The sequence below is a fragment of the Apodemus sylvaticus genome, chromosome 11, assembly GCF_947179515.1.
Source record: "Apodemus sylvaticus chromosome 11, mApoSyl1.1, whole genome shotgun sequence".
Taxonomy (NCBI): domain Eukaryota; kingdom Metazoa; phylum Chordata; class Mammalia; order Rodentia; family Muridae; genus Apodemus; species Apodemus sylvaticus.
Genome location: NC_067482.1, coordinates 66417947 through 66445183, shown reverse-complemented (window position 1 = coordinate 66445183; position 27237 = coordinate 66417947). Strand labels below are relative to the sequence as shown.

At 42.1% G+C, this 27237-nt stretch overlaps 1 protein-coding gene across 11 annotated transcripts in view; it reads right to left on the bottom strand.

The window, feature by feature from the left end:
* Ldb2 (LIM domain binding 2) overlaps nucleotides 1-27237 on the bottom strand; it is a 346783-nt gene that overhangs the window by 5528 nt on the left and 314018 nt on the right. For 5 of the 11 annotated variants that reach the window (XM_052198887.1, XM_052198885.1, XM_052198881.1 and 2 more), the window contains exons 6-7: nucleotides 2624-2747; nucleotides 1500-1651 (exon numbers count right to left, since the gene is read on the bottom strand). In XM_052198887.1, coding sequence (XP_052054847.1) covers nucleotides 1500-1651; nucleotides 2624-2747 — 276 coding nt within the window. The remainder of the gene's footprint in view (nucleotides 1-1499; nucleotides 1652-2623; nucleotides 2748-27237) is intronic. The other 6 variants (XM_052198889.1, XM_052198890.1, XM_052198883.1 and 3 more) reach the window with 3 other exon arrangements.

The following is a 27237-nucleotide window of genomic DNA, read 5'->3' as shown; positions in this document are numbered from 1 at the left end:
TTGTTTTAGACTGGGCCACTTTTCCCCTTCTCGAGGCACGCTCGTGTCTAAGCAGGGACAGGTACACTCCTTTGGTGCCTTAAGAAGAAGACACGAATACCAGATACTCTCTGCTGGCCTTTTCTCTCTGACCATCAGATATGATGAGTACAAAGGTCTATTCAGAAAATAGGACTGCTTGGAAACTTGGTGCATTTCTTGAGGATAATAATTCCTAGCAGTCTTAAAATTCAAATAACACCCTTCATGATTGCTGGCTATTATTTCTATTATCCCTGTCTCTCTCATGCAGTGAACATGGAAACCACACCCCAATCCGTGGATGACAGGAAGAATTCCATAGACTAAGGGAGTCCTTGAGCACTGGGTTTATTTTGTCTAAAGAGACTGACCAATGAGAAACGGGCTGAAGGGCAGATCAGAGCGGCACATTGGCAAGTGGGGAGTTTCCGGATAAAAAGTTTACACTCGAGGACAGAGGTGAAGTAGGATCAGAAAGAGGCAGGCCAGGACAAGAGATAAAGGGTGGAAAAGGTGAGGAAACCATTGTAGGGGAGTGGTATACCTCCAAAGTCATAGTGTTCAGAAGTCATAGAGTCAAGGAAGGGTCAGGATTCAGCAGAGTCAAATGCCTGGCGACAATCATGAATACGGGCAGAGGAGCCCCAGGGAATCATGGCAGGTGGTGAGAGCAGGTGTTTGTAAGGACAGGAGTATTTGGAAGTGACAGTCTAACACTGCAGTGAGGATTTGGAAGCAGGAGAGGCCATGGTACAGTTAGAGAAGAATCAACCAGTGGTGAAGAAGGCCGTGCAATCTACTCTCTTCTCACACTGCCTTCCACACTTAGTTTTAAAGTTCCTTACAGCATGCTCCTCGCTCCACCACAAGTAGCCTTTGTCCAGGCCCATAAATAAAAGCAAGGGGTCAAGGGTCAAAAGAAGTGAGATCAAACCAGAGACTGGCTCTTCATGGGCTAATGACTGTGTCAGACAAAAGTTTACAGAGCTATACTTCTAGTGGCTGCAAGCTAATTACCTGGCGCTTAAATAAGAGGAGAGGCCCATGCTGGGAAGACCTAGGCAAATTACAATATGGGGCCAGAGCTCAGGAGACCAGTTTCCAGGAGCATACTGGGTCTCCCAGGCTGCAGCTGAGAGGCCTTAATATGCCACCAGGCATGCCGTTAAGTGATGCTTTAATTAAACCCTGAGTGCCATATCTCCTGTCAGTGACTCTGATGGCTTTTTAATTCAGGTCCCATCACAGCACGGACTCTTAATATTCCCTCCTAATTCCTCGTTTGCAGGGGACGTTACCGTGGCAGGGCTCTTACCTCTTGGCCCATCCTACCCTTTCCTTACTACGCCCCTCCTCCCACCTCCAAACTACCCAGAACCAATCTTTTTCTTTTATGTTCAGAGAGGAATCCCAGCCGCCCCTGAGTTGGGTGAAGAGGAAAGGCAAGGCTTCAGGCCTAAAAGCAAAGTGAGACTTACAGGTACCTGGGTGGTCAGACTCAGGCTCGCCGCCGGGGTCTTCTTCTTGCTGCCGCCGCTGTTGGCCGTGTTCCCGGCACTGCTGTTAGACGTGCTGCTTGTGGAGTTCTTTCGTTTTCTCCTTTTGGTTGTCGGTTGCCTTGTGGGTTCTGCTGTAATAGGGAAATGGGAAGAGGGATGGGCTCTAGGGAAATAGTCTGAGGTAACCCCAGCAAACGGTCCCTCCAATGACATTCTTTTTACACACTGAAAAGAGAACTATTTAAATGTCCCCACTATGTTTAACCTAAAATAACAACAAAAGAAAATGGTTGATTTATTCCTAGCACAAAATGTGAGACTCTTTTCTTCTGTTCATAGCTATGACATGATTTTTATTTAATCATTCTGTCTAATTATATATCTGTAATTCACTAATAGTACTTTAGAAGCAAGCTACAGGTACCACTTTCATAATTGAATTTACCAGTAGAAAAGTTGGGAACTGGCCTTCTTTTCTTTGCAACAGAGGAAACAAGGATCCATAGGTTCCTCAGGAGGTGAACGGTTTGTCAAAGCTGTGTGCAACACTCACCATCCTATATCGTGTTACACGGTGGCCTGCCTTGACAATCTTGGTTGTCACAGCCTTGGTGAAATTGGAGCTTCTCAGCTGTGTAGAAACACTAAATGGTTTGGACTTTGGTCTTTAATAAATGCTATTAATTAACAAATAGTCTTAGGATGTCTCTGTATGGTATAACTAGAAAAGGAGGGAAACTAGGCTTCTTCAAGAAATGTCTACTCAGAAACAGTGAAAAGTATTTTGGACTTCAATAATGGGACAACAATTTTCTGAGAAAATGGGAATTCATGGCAATGTGTGGTGAGGATTATTAATTTACTTTTTGTCTCTTTGTCCTGTGTTAAGATATATCCAATGTAATGCCATGCAGGCACACCCATACACATATAATAAATGTATCTTTAGAAAGTTTTACATACCTATGTCCCAAAGCATGGTTGGAATACTCCTAGCTACCAACCCTTTCTGACAAATGAGTTGCCATCTTCTATTGGATGGCCCTTCACCCCCAGAACCTCTGAGAGCATATTTATAAAGACAGTGAGGAACGAAGGTATACCTGGCGGTGCCACCATCCTCTGCCACTTCTGAAACAGACAGGTCTTCAGGCAGTCTCGGGGACTGAGGTTGTAGGTTTTGTGTCTCGACATCAGTTCCTGCATTGGCTCCAGTATTACACACAACTGCAAGGAATTCACAGTCACTGGTGTTTGGCTACTTGATCATATTAATTACAATAATAATTCTAACAGCTGGAATTCATTAGTCAGCTTAAGGATTGGTTTTTTTTCCTCCCTTTATTTTCCTGGTTTTGATTTTCTCTATGTAAGTTTGAAGAGAAAGAAATATTACCCATACTTGATTAAACCCAGTTAAGGTAGTATCATTTATAACATGGTATTACAGCCAAATGTGATTTACACACACACACACACACACACACACACACACACACACACACACACACACACACACACACACTCACTTTCCTGTACAGACTTGTTTTGAATACAGACTGCTCTGTAATGAATTCAGAGGCCTTTGCCTGGTTGAGGAAAGCTATCTTCTACACAGCTTACTGCTCTGATTTCTGCACTGGCTTCAGGCTGCTGTTCTTGTTTGTACAACCTCATGCTGTGAGTTTCAGCGGTGGTTTGAACAGGTTATCTGGTGGGGGAAATGCATCTTTTAAACTTTGCAGAATGAGGTGATGCTTCTTGATGCTGATTCTCATAAAGGCAGGTGATGAGCACTCTACACGTTGTATTCAGGTGCTCATCTTTATTTTTATTTTGCCCATGCAGTTCGTGTAAGTGGCACATGTCTGTAGAATCTACATAAGTCACTTTGTTATCTTCTTTGTCTAGCTTTAATTTGGCCCAAGATTTCTAATGACAAAAATTCAATTAAACAAAAAGACAAAATCATTTCGGGTGAGCTTGGAGTTTTCTGGATTCCTTTGGCTGCAGGATACCACTGCATTGAGAATGTTCTACCTAATAGGACAAAGTCTGCAACTTGGAACAAGCCATCCATCACAGGTGAGGGCTACAGTGATGCAAAGGTTGGCATATGCGTGCCCTGTGCCATGCATGGCTGCGTTAGGAGAGGCATCTGTGCAGTCCCTAAGCTTTGGCTTCTGTTTGACTTCCTTACTGTCCTTAACACTTTACCTCAACCTTCACCTTTAGCATGTCCCTTAGATACTTTCTGTTCCCTGCTTCTTGTCCTCTCCTTGTGGCTAAAGCCTGCCACATTCTTGAAGACATAGAGAAGGATGGTACCTTTATCCCACACATCTCCCTGTGTAAACTGCAGTGTGTTGATCTCTGACTTTCCTGTTGCAACCAGAACTTTCTGCTTCAGAGCCTTATACAGCCTTCATGGTCCTCTGTTTCCAAGTCTCTTTTCCACAAGGTCATAGTCTTGGAACACTTCATCTCTTACCTTTGTGTCCCAATGAACAGATGTATTGAAGGTTTAGCTCCTAGGAGGACTATAAAACCTTTCCAGACTCAAAGAGCAATCTAAGCAGTGTCCATCAGGTCTGACTACTGAAAACACAGACTCATGTGCTCAGCCCCTTCTCACATACTGTGCACATGTGACCCTTAATCCACATTTAAAAACCCCATGTCTGCATATGATTCTATAATTTCCCATGAGAGTTTCAGGTCCTCTGCTTCATAGAATCTGGACCTCCCAGTAGAAAACACTATTCTGCCATGTTTCTAGTTTCTGTCTATTCTTTTTTTCCCTTCTTTCTCCTTTCCAAGTTCCCTCCCCAGATCCTAGCAGGATCACAATGATCAATTGTACCTAGAAAGATTTTACCTGTTAATGATAGATTTAGTAAATTCATTAACACTGTGTAAACTTCTTTTAGTTTAGTTGGAAGAAGGAAGATTTTTGAAGGCTGAGAAACACACATACAACATCCAGCACAGAAGTGAGACAGCCTCCCTCCTTGGCCCTTGGGACTCCAAAAGCATTATAGATCCTCTAAGTTATACAGCCTAGATCTTCAATCTATTAGACCTTCATACTAATTTTCTGTCCTCTTTGAAATCTAAAATGCCAGGAAAGAAAGATCAGCAAATGGGACAGAATTCTCTTGCAGTTACCTCTGTGTTTCAACATGGTGAGGGCTCTCCGTGTGTATTTTCCTATAAGAATTCTTTCCCTGGACTCAAAGGATATACAGATATACATGCTGTGGATGATGCTACCATGGTCTCTACTGGCAGATAGAGATCCAATCACCCCATAGAGCAGAGCCAGATACATGCAGGTGGACTCAGAGACATTTGCAGTCCTGATTGTGGCAAGAAAAACTTTCAGAAATCCTAGGGACTGGGAAACATTTTTTTAAACACACACAGACACACACACACAGACACACACACACACACAAACACACACACACACACACACACACACACACACGCGCGCGCGCGCGCGCGCGCACACACACACCTGTAAGACACACACACATACACACACGCACAAACACACACCTGTAAGACACACACACATACATACACACACACACACACAGAGCGAGAGAAAGAGAGAGAGAGAAAGAGAGAGAGAGCACAAAAGCTTTTTAATTATTTTCTTCAGTTCATTTCTGTTTGTTCTACATGTAATCCTGATGATTATAAAAGACACAGGTGACTGGGACAAGCTGGGAAGTCTCAGTAAGGAGTGTGACTGCCATTAGGTCACACACAGACATGTGGCTGGATAGCACTGGGTTTCAATTTCATCTGGAAAACAGATGCCCACGTTGTATGGTGAGAATCTGAGGTAAGGTGTGCCACACTTGAGTATTGAGTGTGGCGAGTCTTAGGACATGATTGCTAGGAAGCACAACGCACACAGCGAGCTCCACACTTCATTTCTTGACATCGATGTACATTCACTGAGGTTCGTACTCAGCTACCAGGACCTAGGCTTTTGTTGGGGATACAAAATATGAGAATACCCTTCTGCCCTCCAAGAACATATTGTCCCCTTAGGAATGATTTAAACAGATTAAGAAATCTACTCTGGGTTTGCAGTTCAAATGTCTCAAGAAATCACCTCCTTTTGACAAAACTATTTTTCATTACACGACAGGCAGAATGACAAAGAGGACCTGCCTGGACCAAAAAGGGTGACCAACATTAAGCATGATATGGACTGTGGGAGCTACACTTACCATAAGAACTTTGAGCTCAGGTATATATATATATATATATATATATATATATATATATATATATATATATATATATATATATCCTCTCCTTTCTGGATATTGGGAAATATTTTTTTCAGAAGCTAATCCTTAAAATCTCTGTTTTTCACTTTAATATGAAAATATCTTTCTATCATTGTAACCCATCCCAAAGCAGATTGCACATTTGCATGCTAATCAAGAATACTCACAGTCATTTCTTAACATTGGAGAGGTCCTGGGCAGGAGAGGAAGCCCCACCCCTTTATTCATGTATGCAAATGAGCCTTCAAGGCTGCCATGCTGATGCAGTGGCTTTGCTGGGCTGTGTGCTGTAGGTGGCAGAACTATCTCAGATAAGAGCTAGTCTCCTGAGCAGCTAGGCATCACATTCTAGAAAAAGCCTTGCAACTGTTACAATATAAAATCAGGAAGAAGATTGGGGGAAGTAGGTTTCTGTTGGACCTAACCAACTCTTGGAGCTGTGATCCTTGCGCTTGCTGGTGTCTCAGAATTCTTGAGAATCTTGCTTGAAAGTTCTTAAATCCACTGTAGTCTCATATATGACTCCAGGTAATCATTCATTTTTACTGTAAGTGTCAGCCTGGCCTCAATTGCTTGCTTTCCCTATACTGCAAGTGTGCATGCATGCACTCTTGTATGCACACATGTATGCACACACACACACACACACACACCACATTAATGGATTGAGCTCATCATAACCATACAAGTCCATTGACTTGAAAGAACAATTTTATATTAAAGCTGTGCCTGCCACCAAGTTCCCAGTGCATGAAAAGAAAGGTGATGATTTGTATGTCCATAGCATCTGTGACCTCTTCGGCAGCATGCATGGAGATCTGTAGTTTAATTTTGCCTCCTATAGTGGTAGTGTAGAATATCACCTGGTATCCCAGGTAGCTGTGGGAAGGGTAGTGTCATCAAGGCCCATGTGTTCTCATGTGCCTTGAGTATGCTTGAATATGAAACATTTCAGCATATGTGGCTGCCCAGGCCAGTTAGGACCCTGGAGAAGGTCTTGGCTCATCCTCAAAGGGCTCGGAAGGTAGCACTTCACAGATTTAGTGAGTGTAGGCTAGGCTTGTGCTGCACGATTCTATTCTGACTCCCTGGGATCCTGACAAGGAGGATTTGCTGAATGAACGGATGCATGGATGGATGGGTTAGATAGTGAAGCCAGATTAACAGCAAGGAGTCATTTGTCAGTAGCAGACAAATCAGGCCCAGTCCCATGGGCTTAGAAGTGATCAATCTATCCATCCAATAAATGACTGATTGCTTCTTCCCTGCGGAATGCCTGACCCAAATGCATATGTGTGGGCTGACTGGGCAGGGAGGCATGGGTAATTCTCAAGATTTCTGCAATTTCATATTAACAGAGAGCCTAGCAAATGTGGACAGCGTGTTATTTCTCTTTGTTTCCTTTTTGTCTGATAATTCTCCTGGAGGACTCTGATTATCTCCAGCTGCACATACACATCTGCTGCAGTTCATCTACAGAGTTGAACAAATTAGTGGCATTTGTCGGTGTTGGCCTTGAGCGACAATAAAGCTGGTGTTCTGAAGTCAGCATGGGGTTGTCCCTATGTGCCACCAACATTCAAATTCTATCCTTTTTGAATAACATCTGAGTGTGAATCACCTACACTTTTTTAACATCTACTTTTGGGCTATGTAAGTATTATGGTGTGTGTGTGTGTGTGTGTGTGTGTGTCTGTGTGACTGTCTGTCTGTCTATGGGTGAGTGCAGGTGTATTCTTGCTGTGGCTGATGTGACAGAGGACAATCTCAGATACACGCCTCACCTTCCATTTTTGTTTGAAGCATGATCTCTCTGTTGTTGTTTGTTGCATGTGCCATGCCAGCTGATTTATGAGTTTGCCTCCCCCCATTTCAACATAAGAGCACTGGACTTTTAATTAATTAGTGTATGTGTGTATGTATGTATGTATGTGTGTTGTGAGCCACTGTACTTGTGTAGAGGTCAGAAGACAACTTCTTGGGGTTGGATCTCTCCTTATATTATCTTTGTTCTGGGTGATTCGGCTTGGCTGGAAGCAATTTGCCCATTGACTTATGATCTCAGTGGCCCCACATTGAGCCCTTTTATGTGGGTTCTAGGGATTCAAACTTGTGTCTTTCCATTTGTATGGCAACGGAGTTACCCACTGAGCCAGCTCCCTAGATTCTACCTACTTTTTATATTCAGGACTTTGTGAGGATTCGGGTGAAGACCTTTCTCACATCTCTGCTTAGTCCTTTTCCTTCTCTATATCCCTTCCTCTCTTCCATACAGACATCAAAACAGGATGTGAAAAACAGTGTTCTATTCGCCATATCTGGCCATCCGTTCTTCCAAAATCCTCTTTTGTATATGAACAAAGACGAGCAGTTGGATCAAATTCCTTTGATGCACAAACCCAAAGCCACTTAGTATCTTGCCCTCTGGAATGTATGTTGACCCTTATTCTGAACAGTACCAGTCTGGGGTGCAGATTGCAAATGTCTCATCATGTCCCAAGGGCAGTGTAGGAACAGAAGCAGATTACCACTGAATTCGATGCTTCTTTCATTGACAAAGATTTGTTTTTAAAAACAAACAAAAAAGTTAGATGAACTAGCCAAGGAAACTAGTGACACAGTTGATTTGTGATGAAGAAATTTCTTTTATCTCGCTGTGGACCAGTAGGGGTGTGTTGTTTAGCCTAGCTCTGCACCAAAAACAAACTGACTCACATCAGTCTGAATTTCTTTTTTTTTTTTTTTGAAATTTTTTTTATTCGATATAATTTATTTACATTTCAAATGATTTCCCTTTTCTAGCCCCCCCCCACTCCCCGAAAGTCCCGTAAGCCCCCTTCTCTTCCCCTGTCCTCCCACCCACCCCTTCCCACTTCCCCGTTCTGGTTTTGCCGAATACTGTTTCACTGAGTCTTTCCAGAACAAGGGGCCACTCCTCCTTTCTTCTTGTACCTCATTTGATGTGTGGATTATGTTTTGGGTATTCCAGTTTTCTAGGTTAATATCCACTTATTAGTGAGTGCATACCATGAGTCACCTTTTGAGTCTGGGTTACCTCACTTAGTATGATGTTCTCCAGCTCCATCCATTTGCCTAAGAATTTCATGAATTCATTGTTTCTAATGGCTGAATAGTACTCCATTGTGTAGATATACCACATTTTTTGCATCCACTCTTCTGTTGAGGGATACCTGGGTTCTTTCCAGCATCTGGCAATTATAAATAGGGCTGCTATGAACATAGTAGAGCATGTATCCTTATTACATGGTGGGGAATCCTCTGGGTATATGCCCAGGAGTGGTATAGCAGGATCTTCTGGAAGTGAGGTGCCCAGTTTTCGGAGGAACTGCCAGTCAGTCTGAATTTCTAATATCATCAAAGGTCCAACTCAAATCCCATCTGTATTTGAGAATCTCCACGGCCTCTGCGACAGTTATTTATCTCTAGAATTCCAGCATTTAGGTTGACACTGGGAATTTCTTGTGGACTTGTTCATGTCCTTCTCTATGGCAGGACATGTTTTACTTTTTATTTAACACAGCAATAGGCATACTCAAATATGTGTTGAGTCATAACTTAGAAACAGATGCAGAGTGCCTGCTCTAAGTCTCTGCCTGGAGTGTGTACCTTCACTTGCTAATTCTATCATTAACCTCCATCACCTCTTGGCCCACTTTCACAGGTGAGGAAATTCTGACCCGGTGCTGCTAAGTCATCTTGAGCTAATAATGAAGAAGGCTGTGACTATTTAAATGCGGCTAAGGTAAAAAGGTAGCAGAGCCTTCTGAGGGGCAGGGGAAAGATTTAGTTATATTTGTCTGGCTTCACCACTGCACTTTGAACTCTTACCTGGTGCTCTGTTTACCTGTGGGAACAGGACACAAATGGCTTAAAATGGTGCTAAGAAGTAGAGTCCAAAGTCTTTCTCCACCTCTGCCTAGCTCCTGGCATGTGGCACAGATATGTATTTCAGGTCTTAGACTCAGATTCATCTGGGTTACACCCCTCACATCTGCCATTTGCTAACTGTCTCTTCTTTCCTAAGAACTTTAGACTACTTCAATCTGTTTGCTCATCCTCAACTGGGAATAAATTATGCTTGTAGAAGACGATTTGCAAGAGTCAGGGCAAGCTCTTGCTGTAGAGCCAGACACAAGACCAGTACTCAAAAGATGGACATTGGTGTTTTGAAGAATTCTCTTTGCATATTCCCTTTGAGACAAAGGAATGATACCCTTGGGGCTGGTACGCAACTCCGTGAAGCTAATCACATGCTCTCTCTGGGACTTTGAGGGTCCCTCTGAATAAACCCCAAGGGGTGTCAATCAGGTACTTGACATTTTACTAGCCAAGGTCTGAAAAATTGTCCCTGTGGAGAACTCAGCAACGGATACAGAAGGTTGAAATCCACAAACTCCAGTTCTTATCCCTACCAACTCATTCCTCCTGCAAAACTGAGACTACACAGATCTAGTAAGAAGTTGTGGAGTGTCATTAAGGAATATTCTTTAACAAGTTGCTCCTAATTGGGAAATGCATTATTAAATAAGATTTCAGAAGAAGATAATGTGTGGAATTTTTAAAAAGAGCCAAAACAAAGCGGAGAGAATGCAGACAGTAGCAGACAAGTAGACCACGGGTAGCAGACATGCAGCTGAACATCACTCTCTGCCCAGAGAGGGAAAACAAGCCAGCAGAGGAAAGAACTCTCTCTTCCAAGCTATGCAATTCCAAACATCAGATTATGATTCGAGTTTATTTCCTGATAGGATTAAAGGCAGATTGGTTGTCAAATTCAAAATATCCCCCCTTTTATCTGAAGCTTCAACCAGGAGAGCCTTTGCCTTTTTTCAATTGTTTTTTAAATTGATTATTCATGGATGTTAGCTTATCCAATGGGTCCTTCAGATTGGGGGCCACTGCTATTAAGGAGAGAGAGATAGTAGTAGTGGTTGCTTGATAGGCAACAGCTGCCATTCTGCTTTTAAAGGGACCCTTGTATTTTTTTCCTCCACGGATACCAGACCGAATATTTTAACATCTATTCTTTGATCTCATTTGGAAGCTGCTTCCACTTGACCACCCAGGCTACTACTGATGGAGTCTCCAGTTCACCCAGAGGAGGTTTGTCCTGGCTGTTTGTTGAACTAAGGCAGCGTCTGGAGACACTGAATCTCTTAGACCCATGAAGCATTAAGGGGAGGGTATGGGAGGGAGACTCAAGGTCTTCGTTCTTTCCCTCCTGTGGTTATAATTTATCTGCAGAATTTTCTGGCATGGGTAAACACTTCACAGTGATCAAGTTGCCTTCCTATTGCATTTAGTGTTATGTCTTCTAGCTCTGTATCAGGGACAAGGGGATAGATCTTGCATGATATTTACTAACTCACTTCAGGTAAGGATTGGTCTATTGGAGACCAACGTGAGGTTTCTTCCTGGTACTTCAGGTCTGGGCTTACAGCTACGGAGATACATTCTCTCCGGTCTGGGGGCTGCAAGTCTGGAGGCAGGGTGTAAGCACGGCCATGCTATTCTGACCGCTAATGAAGAACCCTTGTACTTTCAGGATGGCAATGGCTCCAGCATCTTTGGTGTTTCTGTCTTGTCACTTTATCATCCCAGTGTCTTGCCTCTCTCTCCATAGGCTCTTTCCCTGTATGCAACTGCATTACCTCCTTCTGTAAGAAGGACATAAGTCATTGGGTTGAGGGCACACCTGAAATCCAACATTTTATGTCGAGACCCTTTTAATTACATCTGCAAGATTCTGTTTTCAGGATCCCATTCTAAAGTTCAAGGTGGACATGAAAATTTGAAGGATTCTCTGTCTGTCTGTCTGTCTGTCTGTCTGTCCATCCATCCACCCATTTGCCCATCCATCCATCCATCCATCCATCCATCCATCCATCCACCCATTTGCCCATCCATCCATCCATCCACCCATTTGCCCATCCATCCATCCACCCATCCACCCACCCACCCACCCACCCATCCATCCATCCATCTATCTATCTATCTATCTATCTATCTATCTATCTATCTATCTACCTACATACACACATATATTTTAGTAAGGTTTGTTTCTCACTCTGTCTGAAGTACAGGTTATTTCCGCAGCAGCACTTAGCATCCTGGTCCATGACATCTATACCCAGCTTTTATTAGGTAGCCTGGCAGTGGCATTGCCTGCCCTTGGGCCTGCAGCCCAGGAGTGACACTGGAAGTCTTAAGGCTGGCTCATCTTCCTCTGGATGCTTGTCCAGGCTAACATTATTATTGTTAACTGTCCATTTGAAATCTCTCTAGTAAATTGCCTGCTATGAATTTTTATTTTTCCTGGCAGGACGCCGCTTAACATACATGGTTTAGAAGACATTCAGCAATATGTGAAAGGGTAACGAATGATGTTGGGGTGTATGAGGCTTCGTGCTTTTGGTATGTTAACACATTGCCTTGGCTTTGAATTATAGCACCTAATACATGGGTGACCATGAATAAATTCCTAAATCTCTTGGTGTTGTGGTTTCCCACTGTCAAAGCTAATACAGCACTAGGTTAGTAAAACAAGCAACAATCTACTTAACCAGGTGCTAGCCTGTGGAAAGTGCTTTCCATTTTTATAGCCTTACATATAAATGTATGTATGTATATATGCCTGTGAATATTTACATGAACACATATACACACACACAACCTGAAAGTTAGACTTTAGTGATAGAAAGAATATCTATAATCTTCACCCTCTATGCAGTATGTTCTGGTATTTTCTGGGTTCTCAGTATGGTGTCCAGATGTTTCCAAAGGAAAAGGAGCCCCCGCTCTATCATCGGCAGGCTTCCAAGCAGGGCTGTCTCTGTCTACATGGCTTTCACAACTTCCATGCACAATTAAACAATTCCTTCTGATCAATTGCTGTGGCTTCTGTTGAACTAGGAGTCTGAAAATAAATACTACATCTACCTGGGCAGACACTCACTCATGGGTTGTTACTGAATTAGGGTTTGAAAGGGAAACAGAACCACGATGTATGGATGTGTGAGTGTGGTCTCGAGGCAGAGCGTTCTCTTTTCTGGGAAGCTTTCAGTGAATGAGGATCATTCACCTAAGGGAGGACAACCAACCTCCTTTACTTAAGGCTAAGTGATTATAGATGATCCACACTTACAAAATACCTTCACGGCCACACCACCAGTCGACCTGGCTAAGATACATGACACTGTGATAGTACTCAACTGTCAGTGTCCCTCACTATACTGTAAAATATTAGGCTGCTGGTTTGTGTCCTCATCTTTAATTCGATTTTCTTTTATATCTCTGAACACTAAGCAATCTGTTCATTGAGGGTAATGAACTAGTACTTGCACATGATGATGGCACAATGTAAAAGAAAAACAAAGAGTTCACCGTCAAGGTGGCCTAGATCCACACCATCCACTTCACAACTAAAGTAACTTAATCTAAGCTCAGGACACATCTCATGGGCTCCTCAGCGTTCTCTGCATGCTCAGAAATGGAAAGGGGTTCTAGGAACATGATGTGGACCATAGGCAACTTTGTTATTTCAGTAGGTTTCCTGTTAGACCTGGAGTTCTTCCTTTTCTTCTTCCTCTTCCTCCTCCTCATCCTCCTCGTGCTTCTCGTCTTCCTCCTCCTCCTCCTCCTCCTCCTCCTCCTCCTCCTCCTCCTCTCTTCTTCTTCTTCTTCTTCTTCTTCTTCTTCTTCTTCTTCTTCTTCTTCTTCTTCTTCTTCTTCTTCTTCTTCTTCTTCTCCTCCTCTTCTTCTTCTTCTTCTCCTCCTCTTCTTCTTCTTCTTCTGTTTTTCTCTTCTTCTTTTCTCTTCTTCTTTAGGATTTCTCTGTGTAGCCCTGGCTGTCCTGGAACTCATTCTCTAAACCAGGATGGCCTTGAACTCAGAACTCCGCTTGCCTCTGCCTCCTAAGTGCTGGGATTAAAGGCGTGTGACACCACTGCCCAGCTTAGAGCTGGAGATCTTAACCTCTGGGTGAAGACCTCACTGGGGATGGGGGGGCGTCACATATCAGATATTTCTATTATGATTTATTACAGTATAAAAGTAACATTTATGGAGTAGCAATGAAATCATTTCATGCTTGGAGGTCACCGCAACATGAGGGTATTAAAGGGTCGCAGTATTAGGAAGGCTGAGAAGCGCTGTGTTAGAAGGACGCACAGGTAGTAAGTAGCATTTCCAAGTGAGCTTCTGGGGTGGCTTGAGTGACAAATATTCTCCATAGTCTTGGTCATTTAAACACTTGGGCCCTTGTTGCTGGTGCTCGTTGGGATGTGTAGGACGTGTAGCCTTGTTGAAGGAAGTATGTCGTTAGGGGTGGGCTTTGAGATTTCAAAGATACCTGCCTTTCCCAGTGTAGTCTTTTTGCTCTGTGCTGTCCGTTCAAGGTGTCAGCTCTCAACTTCTGCTCCAGTCACTATTCCCGCTGCCTACTGCCACACTCCCTGTCACAATGGAGTCCAGCCCTTGGGAACCACTAGGCCACATCAGCTCTCCCTTTATAAGATGCCTTGGTCACAGTATTGCAGCACAGCAGTAGAGAAGTAGCTGAGACCACGCCATATTCTGAAAGGGTGAAGGTATGCTTAAGGACCATCAGAAAGAATTAGTGTGCCAGGGGAAACATACAGGGAAGTGAGGTGGCCAGGACACATAGAGGAAGAAATCAGTGGCTGAAGGATACATTTCTGAACCTCAGAGCAAACCTGGCATTGGAAACTGCCACACTGTGGTTCTAGCAGTTCCAGGGGAGGGACTGGCTGGAGGTGCCGCAATGGTCAGAAGGGCGGGGTCAGGTCGAGCAAGGCCATAGTTTCTGTCTCAAAGAAGAGGGGAGGGGTGTAAATAATGCTGCAAACCGCCATAGAAATGAATGCTTAACAGAAACTGGATGACTACTGCCACAGTTTCCTTCCATCACATGAGAAACATTGCCAATTAGCATTTGAATGTTTCTAATGAAACAAAAGCATCAGACATCCTAAAAGACAAATATTGGCTGTTTCAATCTCTAAGCAGGGATGCCTAACCCCTCAGGGGAGACATCAGTCACAGCATGGAGACCAGTAGTATCCCTCGGTAGTATCCCTGTGCCAGAGGCATCTTTCCTAGCTTGTGAGTATATTTCCTAAGGAGCTCAGAGACCACATATTTGCAATGGCAGAGCATTAAACACTAACATTTATAAATGGGCCCTTATAATCATAATACTGCAAGTAAGGGAATTGGGAATTGTCTTTGGGAGCTGTTGGTGACAGTTTCCAAGGAACATGGCTATCTTGTGTGAACAGTTGTAAAAGCTCACAGAATGCTTATGCCTGCCTCCTTCCCCAGTGCTAATGCCCAGAAGACCAACCAAAGCAGCTTTGGGTTCTGGGGTTTGGACTGGCATCCCCATGGCTATTGTTTGGAAGGACTCTCTGGGTAGTTGCTGGTGAGATGTAGGGTTTCTTTTCCTGGTACTGGTGCCCAGAGTGTGCCTACCTTTGCACTGTTAGCCTGCTTTCTCTGGAATTTACATCAAGTAACAGCCCTCTAGCTATATGCTGTGCTGACACAGCAAAGGAGCAATTTCTCAATAATTTGACACCCAGCATCTGGATTGTTCCTGGCTGCCCCATCAGTGTGCACCCATGAAACCCATACTATAGTTATATAACTTTCAATGAGATCAAATTAGTTCTCCCTTATTGGTGATGTCCTTGCTGGTGAATGGATCTCTATTGCCCTATATTTTAATGAGCAGAATAGATGGTTTCCCAATGGTGCTAGGGTCCCAATGGCAAGGACTTATAAGGATCAGCCTTATATCAGTGGAAACTGGCACATAGAAGGCCAGTAAAAAAAAAACAAAGCAAAATAAAACAGCAAAACCAAAGTAATGTGGAAAGAAGGGAGGGGAGAGGGAAAGTAAAGTAAAAATGGATGAGTCTTCCTGATTCTCTGTGTGTGTGCTCATGTGTGTGTATGTGTGTGCATATATGCGCTTGTACATACAGGCCAGAAGTCAATCCCAGGTGTCCTGCTCAGTTGCTAGCCATTTTGGTTTTTGAGACAGGATCTCTCACTGAGCATAGATCACACCTATTCAGTCAGGTAGGCTGCTTAGCAAGGCCCGGGGAAAAGCTGCCTCTACTTGCCACGTCCTTGCATTAGAAGTGCATACTACCACACCTGGATTTTCTAATGTGTTCTCTAGGGATTGGAGTCAAGTCCTTATGTTTGCACTTTATTTTCTGAGCCCCCATGATAGTCCTCCTCTCTGACTCTTATCTCTAGATACCCCAGTAACAGATACTGTTGGGGTCAGCACACAGAAACAGTGAGGCCATGGTCCTTCATCCTGAGGAGGAGGATGTTAGAGCCAGGTAAGCCTCATCTTCATCTGTCTTTCCTGCTATCATTTGGAAACATGCATCATGAGTCTTCCTGCTGCCATTGGCACCAGGGAGCTGGGAGACCCCACAGCCTTCTGTGCATAGCCTGCCAGGAAAGGGTGATCTCCCAGCAGCACCTTCACTTCTGAGCACAGAGGCGAAATCTCCACCTTCTCTCTGGAGGAGACCAGCTAGGAGCACACAGGGCATAAGATCAGTGGAGCAGCTGGGACATAAGTCTTCCTGCCGCCATTGGCACCAGGGATCTGGGAGACTCCACAGCCTTCTGTGCATAGCCCTACAGGAGAGAGATCTCCCCAGCAGCTCTTTCACTTTTGAGTGCAGAGGAGTAAGGACACAGGCTTACAGGCCCACAGGAGGAACAAACTCCATCCAGAGACAACAATACCAACTAGCACCAGAGATAACCAGATGACAAAAGGCAAGCACAAGAACCCTAACAACAGAAACCTAGGCTACTGGGCAACAGCCCAGTTCTCACACCACAGCACGTTCCGGATACCCCAACACACCGGGAAAGCAAGAGTTGGATTTAAAATCATATCTCATGATGCTGATAGAGGGCTTCAAGAGAAACTTAAATAATTCCCTTAAAGAAATACAGGAGAACATTGGTCAACAGGTAAAGGCCCTTAAAGAAGAAACACAAAAATCCCTTCAAGAAACACAGGAGATCATGGGTCAACAGGCAGAAGCCCTTAAAGAAAAAGCACAAAAATCCCTTAAAGAATTACAGGAAAACACAAACAATCAAGTGAAGGAACTGAACAAAACCATCAAGGATCTAAAAGTGGAAGTAGAAACAATGAAGAAATGACAAAGTGAGATATCTCTGGAGATAAAAAAACCTTGGAAAGAATTTGGGAGTCATAGATGCAAGCATCAACAACAGAATGCAAGAGATAGAAGAAAGAATCTCAGGTGCTTAAGATAACCATAGAAAACATTGACTTAACATTCAAAGAAAATGCAAAATGCATAAAACTGGTAACCCAAAACATCCAGGAACTCCAGGGCACAATGAGAAGACCAAACCTAAGGATTCTAGGTATAGACAAGAGAGAGGATTTACATCTTAAAGGAGTAAATATCTTCAACAAAATTGTAGAAGAAAACTTCCCTAACGTAGAGAAAGAGATACCCATGAACATACAAGAAGCCTTCAGAACTCTAAACAGACTGGACCAGAACAAAAAGTGCTCCCGGTACATAATAATCAAAACACAAAATTCACTAAGCAAAGAAAGAATATTAAAAGCAGTAAGGGAAAAGGGGCAAGTAACTTATAAAGGCAGACCTATCAGAATCACACCAGACTTCTTACCAGAGTCGATGAAAGCTAGAAGATCCTGGACAGACCTCATACAGACTCTAAGAGAACATAAATGCCAGCCCAGGCTACTATATCCAGCAAAACTCTCAATCATCATAGATGGAGAAAGCAAGATATTCCATGATAAAACCAAATTTACACAATATCTGTCCACAAATCCAGCCCTTCCAAGGGATAATTAATGGAAAATGCCAACACAAGGAGGGAAACTATACCCTAGAAAAAGCAAGAAAGTAATTTTCATTCAACAAACCCAAAAGAAGATACCCTCACAAACATAAAAATAACATCAAAAATAACAGGAAGCAACAATCACTATTCCTTAATATCTCTTAACAATGGACTCAACTCCCCAATAAAAAGACATAGACTAATGAAATATTTCTCATGTAAATCTTCAATTTTATCAGAAAATGTGTATAATTTCCCTTTTAATTAATTTAGTATACTAGTTTTTATGTATACTATTTTATCTGTATTATTTTTCATGATAATCTTCAATTTTAATGTCTTTCTATATACTTCCTCTCTTTTATCAGAAATGTTTTCAATGTAAATCTTTGATTCTATCACAAACATTTCTAATTCCACCTTTAATTAATTTAAAAAGAGTTTTTATATCTACCATTTTATATGTAAAATTTTCTGTGAAATAGTCAATTTTAAGGTGTTTGTCTATATATTTCTTGAATTTTACTAGAGATATTTTCCATTAAATTGTCAATTTTATCTGAAAATGTTTATAATTCCATCAATCAACTTAGAATTATCTTTATGCCTATCATTTTATCTATATAATTTCCATAATAATCTTTAATTTTAACATGTTTTTCTATATTTCTTCAATTTTATCAGAAATATTTTCCATGTAAATCTTCAAGTTTATCAGAAAATTTTTATAATTCCACTTTCAATCAACTTAGGAATACTTTTATGCCTACCATTATTATATCTCTATAAAAGTTTCCATGATAATTTTCAATTCTAACATGTTTTTCTTCATTTTTCTACAATTTTATCAGAAATATTTTCCCCGTAAATGTTCAATTCTATCATAAAATATTTCTATTCCATATTTCAATTAATTAGCAATGTTTTTACATGTCTACCACTTTACTCTTTAATTTTCCATGAAAATTGACAATTTTAACATGTTTATCAGACATATTTTCCATGTAAATCTTTAATTTTATCATAAAGTGTTTTTACTTCCCTTTTCAATAATTAGAAAAAATTAATTAATTAATTAAAAAAAGAAACATGCATCCCCTGTGGGCATAGTTCCCCGCCCACCCCAGAATATTGAGTCCTCAGAAGAGACTACAGATGTGTTCTCTTGTTTTCCATCTCACCCTTGCTCTCCTTGGGAGACCTTCCAGCCTTGTACTTCTCCACATTGTCTCAGCCTTTCTCTTGCTTAGGGCATTATGGTGACTGTTTTTTTTTTTTTAACAGAAGATCTATACACAATGTTGAAAATGTTTCCTATTCAAGCTAGCCAATGGGTTCAATATTACTGGGGTGTCTTGACACACATGTGGCTTTATGTTTGACACCTATCTAACAAAGTCAACTCCTGGTATTGAACTCATTGATGCTATAATAGAAAGCATAGCTTCTTGGGTCCACCCTCTGCCGCCAGAAGGACCAGGAAGTGAGTATATTAGGTGGAGATAGCTATTTAGAGGTGTTTCGGTGCCTTCTAGCTAGAATGTTGTGACAATGCATCGGCCCTTCCCTCTTTCTTGGACTTCTGTATTTGGAGGGAGTCTCAGAATCCCAAATCATTTTAAAACCAGAAAACATAGATGATCAGTTCCCAGTTATTGCTGGTATCTCAAAACTCAAACATGCCCAGGCCTTTTTAGTGGTAAGAAAAGAGAACGTGGGATTTGGGAGACAGCCTGCTCTCAGCATGTCCAGTGAGCATCAGCCCTGGCACTCTGGTCCTGTCTCTTCCTACACCATCTGGGTCCTTCCTACTCCACTGCTGGGGAATGTGGTAAAGGAGTTCTTTCTTCAAATCAGACATTCACTTTTGTGAGAATGTGGTCTCAGGCCTTGTCCTTAGGTTTTAGTAACGGCTTATAGCAAGCTACTCTCCTGTGCCTTTGGAACTTTGTACCATAAGTGAGATTTGCCTGTGGGTTCAGAAGAAGCCTCCCAAGGCACCCAAGGAGCCAGCTCCTCCTCAGTGCCCCTTGTGACCAAAGACAGAACCAAGTGGCCAAAGGACTAACAAGAACCTGTTCAGTTATAGCTGAAAACGTTTTGTTTCATCTAAAAACAGAAGAAATGGCTCAACCCATGCTTCCTTATTCGGGATAAAGCCTTTCTTTGACGGTCCAGCCATCCTTCTTTAAATTACTGTTCCCATTTCTCCTCAGTAAGATGCTCTTAAAGTTTGATTTTACTTCATTTTGTTTGTGTGTGCCAACAGCAGGACTTTCCAAACTGCCAGCTACTACTTTGGTGTGTGTAGGGTTGGGTCAGTTGGATTTGCCTTTCCCTTCAAGTAGACACTGGGAGGACTGTGAGATAGGCCTTACTGCCTGTTCTTAAAAGGAGAGTAATAAGGCTCAGAGAGATGGAGGTGGCTCTCCATTCATACATGACCTTATTCTATCTCCATACATCCATTATCTTGTGCTATCTTCATGACAATGATTATAGATCTGGATCTGTTGCCCCCGCCCCATTTCTTTGCTTTGTTTTTGAGGTGTTAAGTTCTCTGTACCCAGATTACTAACTAATCAGTCTTGGAATCTCAGTTCCTTTGGTCCACAGGCAGAAAAGTACTCAGCAGACAGCAGGTGTTCAGTAATAACCAATGGAACAAATGGGTTATCCCAAAGCTTCCTTTCTCTTTCCACTCGCCTCTGCTGCCAGAAGTAGTTATCTCTTCCAAGATGACTGAGAAACAGGTGGCCAAACCCTGTCTACCTGGGCCAGCTTTGGGCCATTCCAGTTTCGGTTACCTCCCTGTAACCCCATCTCCCTACGGTATCTTTCGGAAACAGCTTAGGAAACAGCAAATTCCCAGCCCTTCTTTGTTATCAGGTACGAAGCTGGAGAGTGATATTTCCTTTCCCTTAATTCTCCTGTAAGGCAAACAATGTTTTCCTCGGGAGTTCTGCGTCAGCTCCTGACTTCTGTAAGCCAGATGCATGCACCAGTCACATCTCTCCATGAAGTGTGAGATCATATCGCCCTTGCTGGTCTTCATTGTGATTATGAAACACATCCCTTGTCACTCTTCACCTGTGTCCTTGACAGCTAGCACAGCTTCCCAAACATCATTTGTCTCCTTCAAGTTCTTCTGAGTCCCAAATCAATCATAGGTTTAGAGAATTGTCACCTATCGTTGAGGACTGGCATAGCTGAGCAGAGGGGCAGACACGTTCAAAGCAGGGATGTGGTTTAGGAGTGCCTACAATCAAAATGATTTTTGTCTAAAAACACTCAGGAGAGGATGCTGCAAGGTATCAGATGAGAAAGCACCCATATCCATAGATTTTCATGAAGACTTTGTCATTCAACCTAATGAGGAAATGCAGAGTAAGACTTGAGATGAATGCTACAGAGTTCTATTTAGAAATAAAGCCTCAAATAAAAGCCTTTTTCTGTGGCTTCAATCTCCCTCAGTACGATCATCTTGAGCATTAAAAATAGAGATTTTTTTTTTTAGACTGAGGGTGTTTTTCCTAGTAAAGGGGATGGGGCAAGAATCAGCATTTCTCTTTATCTTTCCCTCTTTCCTTCCATTTTTTTGATCTTACTTTATATTGTGATAAGGATTAAGGTTTTGAAGGTACGTAACAAACGAACGGTTTGGGGCTTCACCGTATTCTCTCTAGGGGCATACATGTACACGAGCGCCTCTTTTCTGGGGCTCAGTCACAAATGCAGTGTTTTTCATAGAATGCCATTTTTAGACTGAATTATAGGAAGTCTGCAGCACTAATAAATGGACAAGAAACACAGAGCCACAGAACATGGTTCTATGCCAAGGTGAAGGCCAGGTTGGCCTTTAGCCAGTGGACTGTAGATTGATGTTACGACAGCGAAAGTAAAAACAGAGCTTACAAAGGAATGATTAATCAGCTGACAAACGTCCAGGCATTTAGTCTCCACTCTAAGTTCCAGCTCTATTAATAGTAGTGTATTTTGAACCTTATTGGTAGCCTTGGATTCTGCTACTCTGAGGTGGGTTCACTGTGATATTCTTAAATCAGCTGAAAGTAATTTGGAGAGGTGAACACTGGACAAATGTTGATCTTCCCTTCTCTCTAATGAGTGATGTTTATTCATTTGCCTTCAAAGGATCTTAGGCAGTCAATAGAGCACCAATATATTTGGAGTAAAGCACCTTTTAAAAAATGCTTTAGGATGCTGGGCAGTGGTGGCGCACGCCTTTAATCCCAGCACTCAGGAGGTAGAGGCAGGTGGATTTCTAAGTTCAAGGCCAGTCTGGTCTATAGAGTAAGATCCAGGATAGCTAGGGTTATACAGAGAAACCCTGTCTCTGAAAAATAAATCCAAAATAAAACCAAAAACCAAAAAACAAAACCAAAAAACAAAAAAAACCAAACAACTGAAAACCAAACAAACAAAAAATACCGTAGGAAACAAACAGTTCCTTTTCATATGTATGTGTATGTGTATGTATATATTTCTATTTCTTTTTGCTAATTTATCCTTGCATCTATTGACTAGAATTACAGAGTTCTAGATTTTCAAGAATTTCTGAACGTAGCTAATAAGCAGCACATCTTATACATAGTTACTAGTGTATGCCTGCAGCAGGTCAGGAAATCGCCTGGGTTTTTGAGTCAGACCTAGATTCAAAGCCCACTTTAGGCCTACAGCGATGTGCCTCTCCTCAAGCTCAGTGGTATTGGAGTGAGTTAGATCAGATGAGCTTGGAGACTACACACACAGAGCATGATCAGTGTTGAAGTAGAGGAAATGAATGAGCATTATGGATTGGTCATTGCATGTAGCACATATATGTCAGATTATCACACCACACCACAGATGTATATTACCAACTTGTTTCAATTTCTTACACCAATAACAACAAAAAGTTGTGATTAAGAAATATTCGTGACACAAATAAAACATACCCTTCTCGCACGCTCCTCTGTTTGACTCTGAGTATGTGTTTATTCTTTAGTCCAGAAACCTGAAACTTCTGGCAGAGTAAGACAGAGAAGGCCGGCTTCCCCATCATCTCTGGAGCAGCAATGCCAGACACCCTGTTGGTAGGCAGTCAGCCACTTAGGATGAGAGCACACAGGCTTAATAACATTCCATTCGGGATTACAGGAAAGCTGCAATTCTTTTCAACTTGAAATCTTTAATTAAGTGCATTCAAAGGGAATGCAGATGATGCCACCAAACAGGGTCATCCAATGGTTACTGGAGGCTCAAGCCTGCTGAAGAACAAACCCCACTGAAGGGTGACGCTTCTACGTATTGACAGTTCCAGCATTAATAATATTTCAAACCAGATTCATAATCATGTAATTATCAACACAATTCATATCATATAGCATGTGAGGACTCTGAATTATTAATTATCACTCCAGTACACCGCCCCCCCCCCCCCCCTTGCACAAAGTACCAAGCTGCAATTTCAACTCTCAAATAAAATGAGTATAAATTCAGGGGTGGGAACCTAGCAGAGAAGCAAGCTGAATGTACGGCCTGGGGACCATTAAATAACAATGAGTGCCCTGTCCACAGCACCTGCGGGGATGACAGGTTTAAAGTCCAAAGTGGACTTGGTTTGGCTTGGCTCCCAAAGCCTGTGCAAATATGATTAATGTTCTCCAGGTGCTTATTCAATCTCACTCTCCGTATGCACCCCAAGGGGCAGTGTGATGATTTCATGTCAATGGACAAGACACAGTAAGGATGGTCTCATAATCAGTCTTACCCCAGTGTGGGGGGCCTCCACACTTTGTATCATCTGCCCACCTTAGGACTTCAGAGTCTCTTCACAGGACTCTTTTAGCAATGCCCTAAGGGAGAAGTGTGTTTCTTACTGATGGTTTTCTAGAGTAGTATAGCAGTCTTGGGTAATGAGAACAAGGTAGAGAGACATGTATGTACCACTTTATGTTCTGCAAGTAGCTTCCAGGGCATCAAACTTCACAAAACTCCCCATACACACTGCATATTGCATATGTATATGCATATGTATGTGTATGTGTATATGTATAATGTATATGATGTATATGTATATGTATAATGTATATGATATATATGTATATGTATATACCCATTTGCTAGACGATGAATGAGAAGGCATGGTTTTCATTATCTCAGGTGACCTCACCCCAGCTTGGCTGAGATCCTGTCAAAAAGGAGGGCATTATATCAGGAAGGATGCAGATAGACTATGCCTGTGGAGGGCCCCCTTGCTGGCATAGCAATATATATATATTATTACACACACACATATATACACACATACGCACACACACATGTGTGTGTATGTGTGTGTGTGTGTGTGTGTGTGTGTGTGTGTGTGTGTGGTATGTGTGTGTGTGTGTGTGTGTGTGTGTGTGTGTGTGATGCCACTGTGTGGAGAACTGGCAAGAAATGAAGCCCCAAACCCATCAAATATATCTATGTATCAGGCAACATCATTTGCAGATCTTGATAAGTGTTAGACAAAAGAATATAAGAGATTCAAGATTGAAGAAATGCAAACTAATGTTGGGGAAAATGAAAATAAATCAATCTTTTTGCTATAGGACTTCTCAGAGCTTTACCTGCATTCCCCAAAATAAAAATAGTAAAATTTCCAAAGTGGATTATTTTTGGTGGGATCAATTTTCTTTCTTTCTTCCTCCTTCCTTTCTCTTTTTTCTTTTCTTTCTTTTCTTTCTCTTTCTTTCTTTCTTTCTTTCTTTCTTTCTTTCTTTCTTTCTTTCTTTCTTTCTTTCTTTCTTTCTTTCTTTCTTTCTTTTTGTAGATCAACAACAGAAAAATATTGACAGCCTACTGTGATTCATACTAAATGCACCAATAATTTTTCGATCAGATAGCTTCTTTTCTGGAGATTACTTTGTGTTACATGAATGGGAATGTCTCCTAACATCAGAACAGAGCATCATGCAAGAGCGAACCACGTGCAATTGTCTTTCTGTGTTCCCTCTTGATTTCTTCTCCACTCCAAACCAATTGTTGCTTATGGTAAACCTTCAGAATCAGAATCAGACTAAATCTGATAAAGATTCTTCTACAGGACCAGAAGGTACACTGGTTGATGTCTGAGTTCTCTTTCATCTTCTCTTCTTGTGTCTTAAAAGTGAGAGAGCTGGGTTCATGGCAGGTCTCAAATGCCTGCCACATTGGCAAATGTCCTTTTTCCTAGAACCCAGATCCAAAGATGCCTCCCAACTCTCTGTAACTCCATCTCCAGAGGATCCTATATTCTGGCCTCCTCAGAAACCTGCATTTCCTTGCACAAACTCACACACATGGAGACACACACATACACACACACACACTTAAAAATAATAAACATCAAAAGTCACAATGGCAGAGTCCACAACATGGTCTCATAGCACTCAACAAGTTTCCTCTTAATACCATGCTGTTTCAGGCCTGACTCTGATGCCTACTCCTCTCATTTGCTGAGTAACTGCTAGGTTTCACATAGAGCATTTACAGGAAGAGTTTTAAATTAGTCAGCACAGACTAGCTTTGTGATTCTCATTAAAAAAAAAATCTACCACAGTTTTGGTTGGATTCCTTGACTGTGTCTGTTAACTATGAACTCATTTCTTACCTCAACTAATATTTATAGGAAAGCTACTATGCCTTGGATACGTCTATTAAGATGTTTGAGTGTGTTCTTAAATTATAATTATCATGAAAATCCAACTGGAATTTCTTTTGTTATCTTCATGTAATAGATGAGAAAACTGAGAAAGAGAAATCACACAACTGGCAGGTGGTTTGGGATGAGAGATCCTGAATTTGCAGAGAAGAAGGTATAAGACCTGCCCCCGATCTAAGACCTTCACAGCCTAAAGGGGAGCCTGCTCATCACTCTCTGTTGCTATAAAAAAAAGTACCTGAAATATGAAATCAACAGGAGAGGGAACATTTATGTTACATCAGGGTTTTACAGGTTTCAGTCCAAGCTGGACTGCTATTATACTGGTGCTCGATGAAGCAGAATTTCAGGGTGTTGGGAGCACATGGCAAAGGAAACTACTCACTTCATAATACAGGAAAGCAAAAAGAGGTACATAGAGAGGGTAAGAGGCAAGGAACAAAATAAATCCTTCAAAGGCATACTTCCCCTGACTTATCTTTCCAACTAGGTCCCATTCCCTACAGTGTCTGAAATGCCATCAAGCCTTCAACACAAGACACTTTAGGGGACATTGTAGGTCCAAACTACAACAGGGAGACAGATATGTCAAAGGTTAAAGCACATGCAGGCAGAGTTTTATTAGATTTTTGAGATATATCTCAAAGGATGTTCTTTTATCAGTCAGCTTTTTGTGACTGTGACAAAATACCCAAGGAAATAAACTTAAAGGAAAGAAAGTTTGTTCTGACTCTCAGTTCAGAGTTTCAGCCTATGACTAGTTGGTTCCACTGTACGGCAACATATCATGGTAGTGAGTGAGAATGTGGTAGAGCTGGCAGCTCACTTTATGATGGCCAGAAAATGGAGAGAGAAAAAGAAAAAGAAAGAGAGCAGGAACTAGCCCCCAAGTCTTTACTTCAAGTATGCTATAGCTCCTAACTTTTCCTCAATTCCCAAAGGCTTACCAAATTATGAATCCACTAGTGGGGTAATCTATCAATGATATCAGAGATCTCAACATCCAGACACTTCCAAAAGGGTCCATCTTTAAAGACTGCTGAATTTGGAAACTAAGTCTATAGGACTTAGGAGATATTTTATTTCCAAGCTCCAGCTGTCTTGGAGCTGGGCATGAGAAAAGCTGTGTGGAGATATGATTTTACATAAAGATAGACACATAAGTATCTTCTGGGTAAAGGAGCTGTCAACAGAACATAGAATGGACTCAGGCAGAGCAAGGAATAGTCACACAGGCACAGTAAGCATTGGATGTGCTTGGGAAACTTGCACAGCAAGTTTGGAGACAGTAGAAGTAGATAGGCACGGCCCCTGTTCGAGGAATGTGGCCATCCACCCATCTCAAAGTTTTTTAACCCAGAAATGTTCCCGTTCAAAGGAAGAACAGGGACAAAAAATGGAACAGAGACTGAAAGAAAGGCCATCGGAGAATGGACCCACCTGGGATTATATCATGTCTGCAGATACCAAACCCAAGACTGTTGCCATGGTCAAGAGACACTCGTGGACAGGAATCAATGTGGTAGTTCCTGTGGAGGTTCGACCAGTAACTGACTAGTGCAGATGTGGGTGCTTGGAGCCAACCATCAGACTGAGCTCAGAGAACCTGATGGAGTGCTGGCAGAAGGACTGGAGTAACAGAGGGGGAGTGCAACCTCATTAGAAGAACAACATAGGATGGCCTGACTACCCAGTTCTCCCAAAGTCTAGACCACCAACCAAGGAGTGTACCTGGAGGGATCCATGGCTCCAGATACAAATGTAGCAGAGGATGGCTTTGTCTGACTGCAAC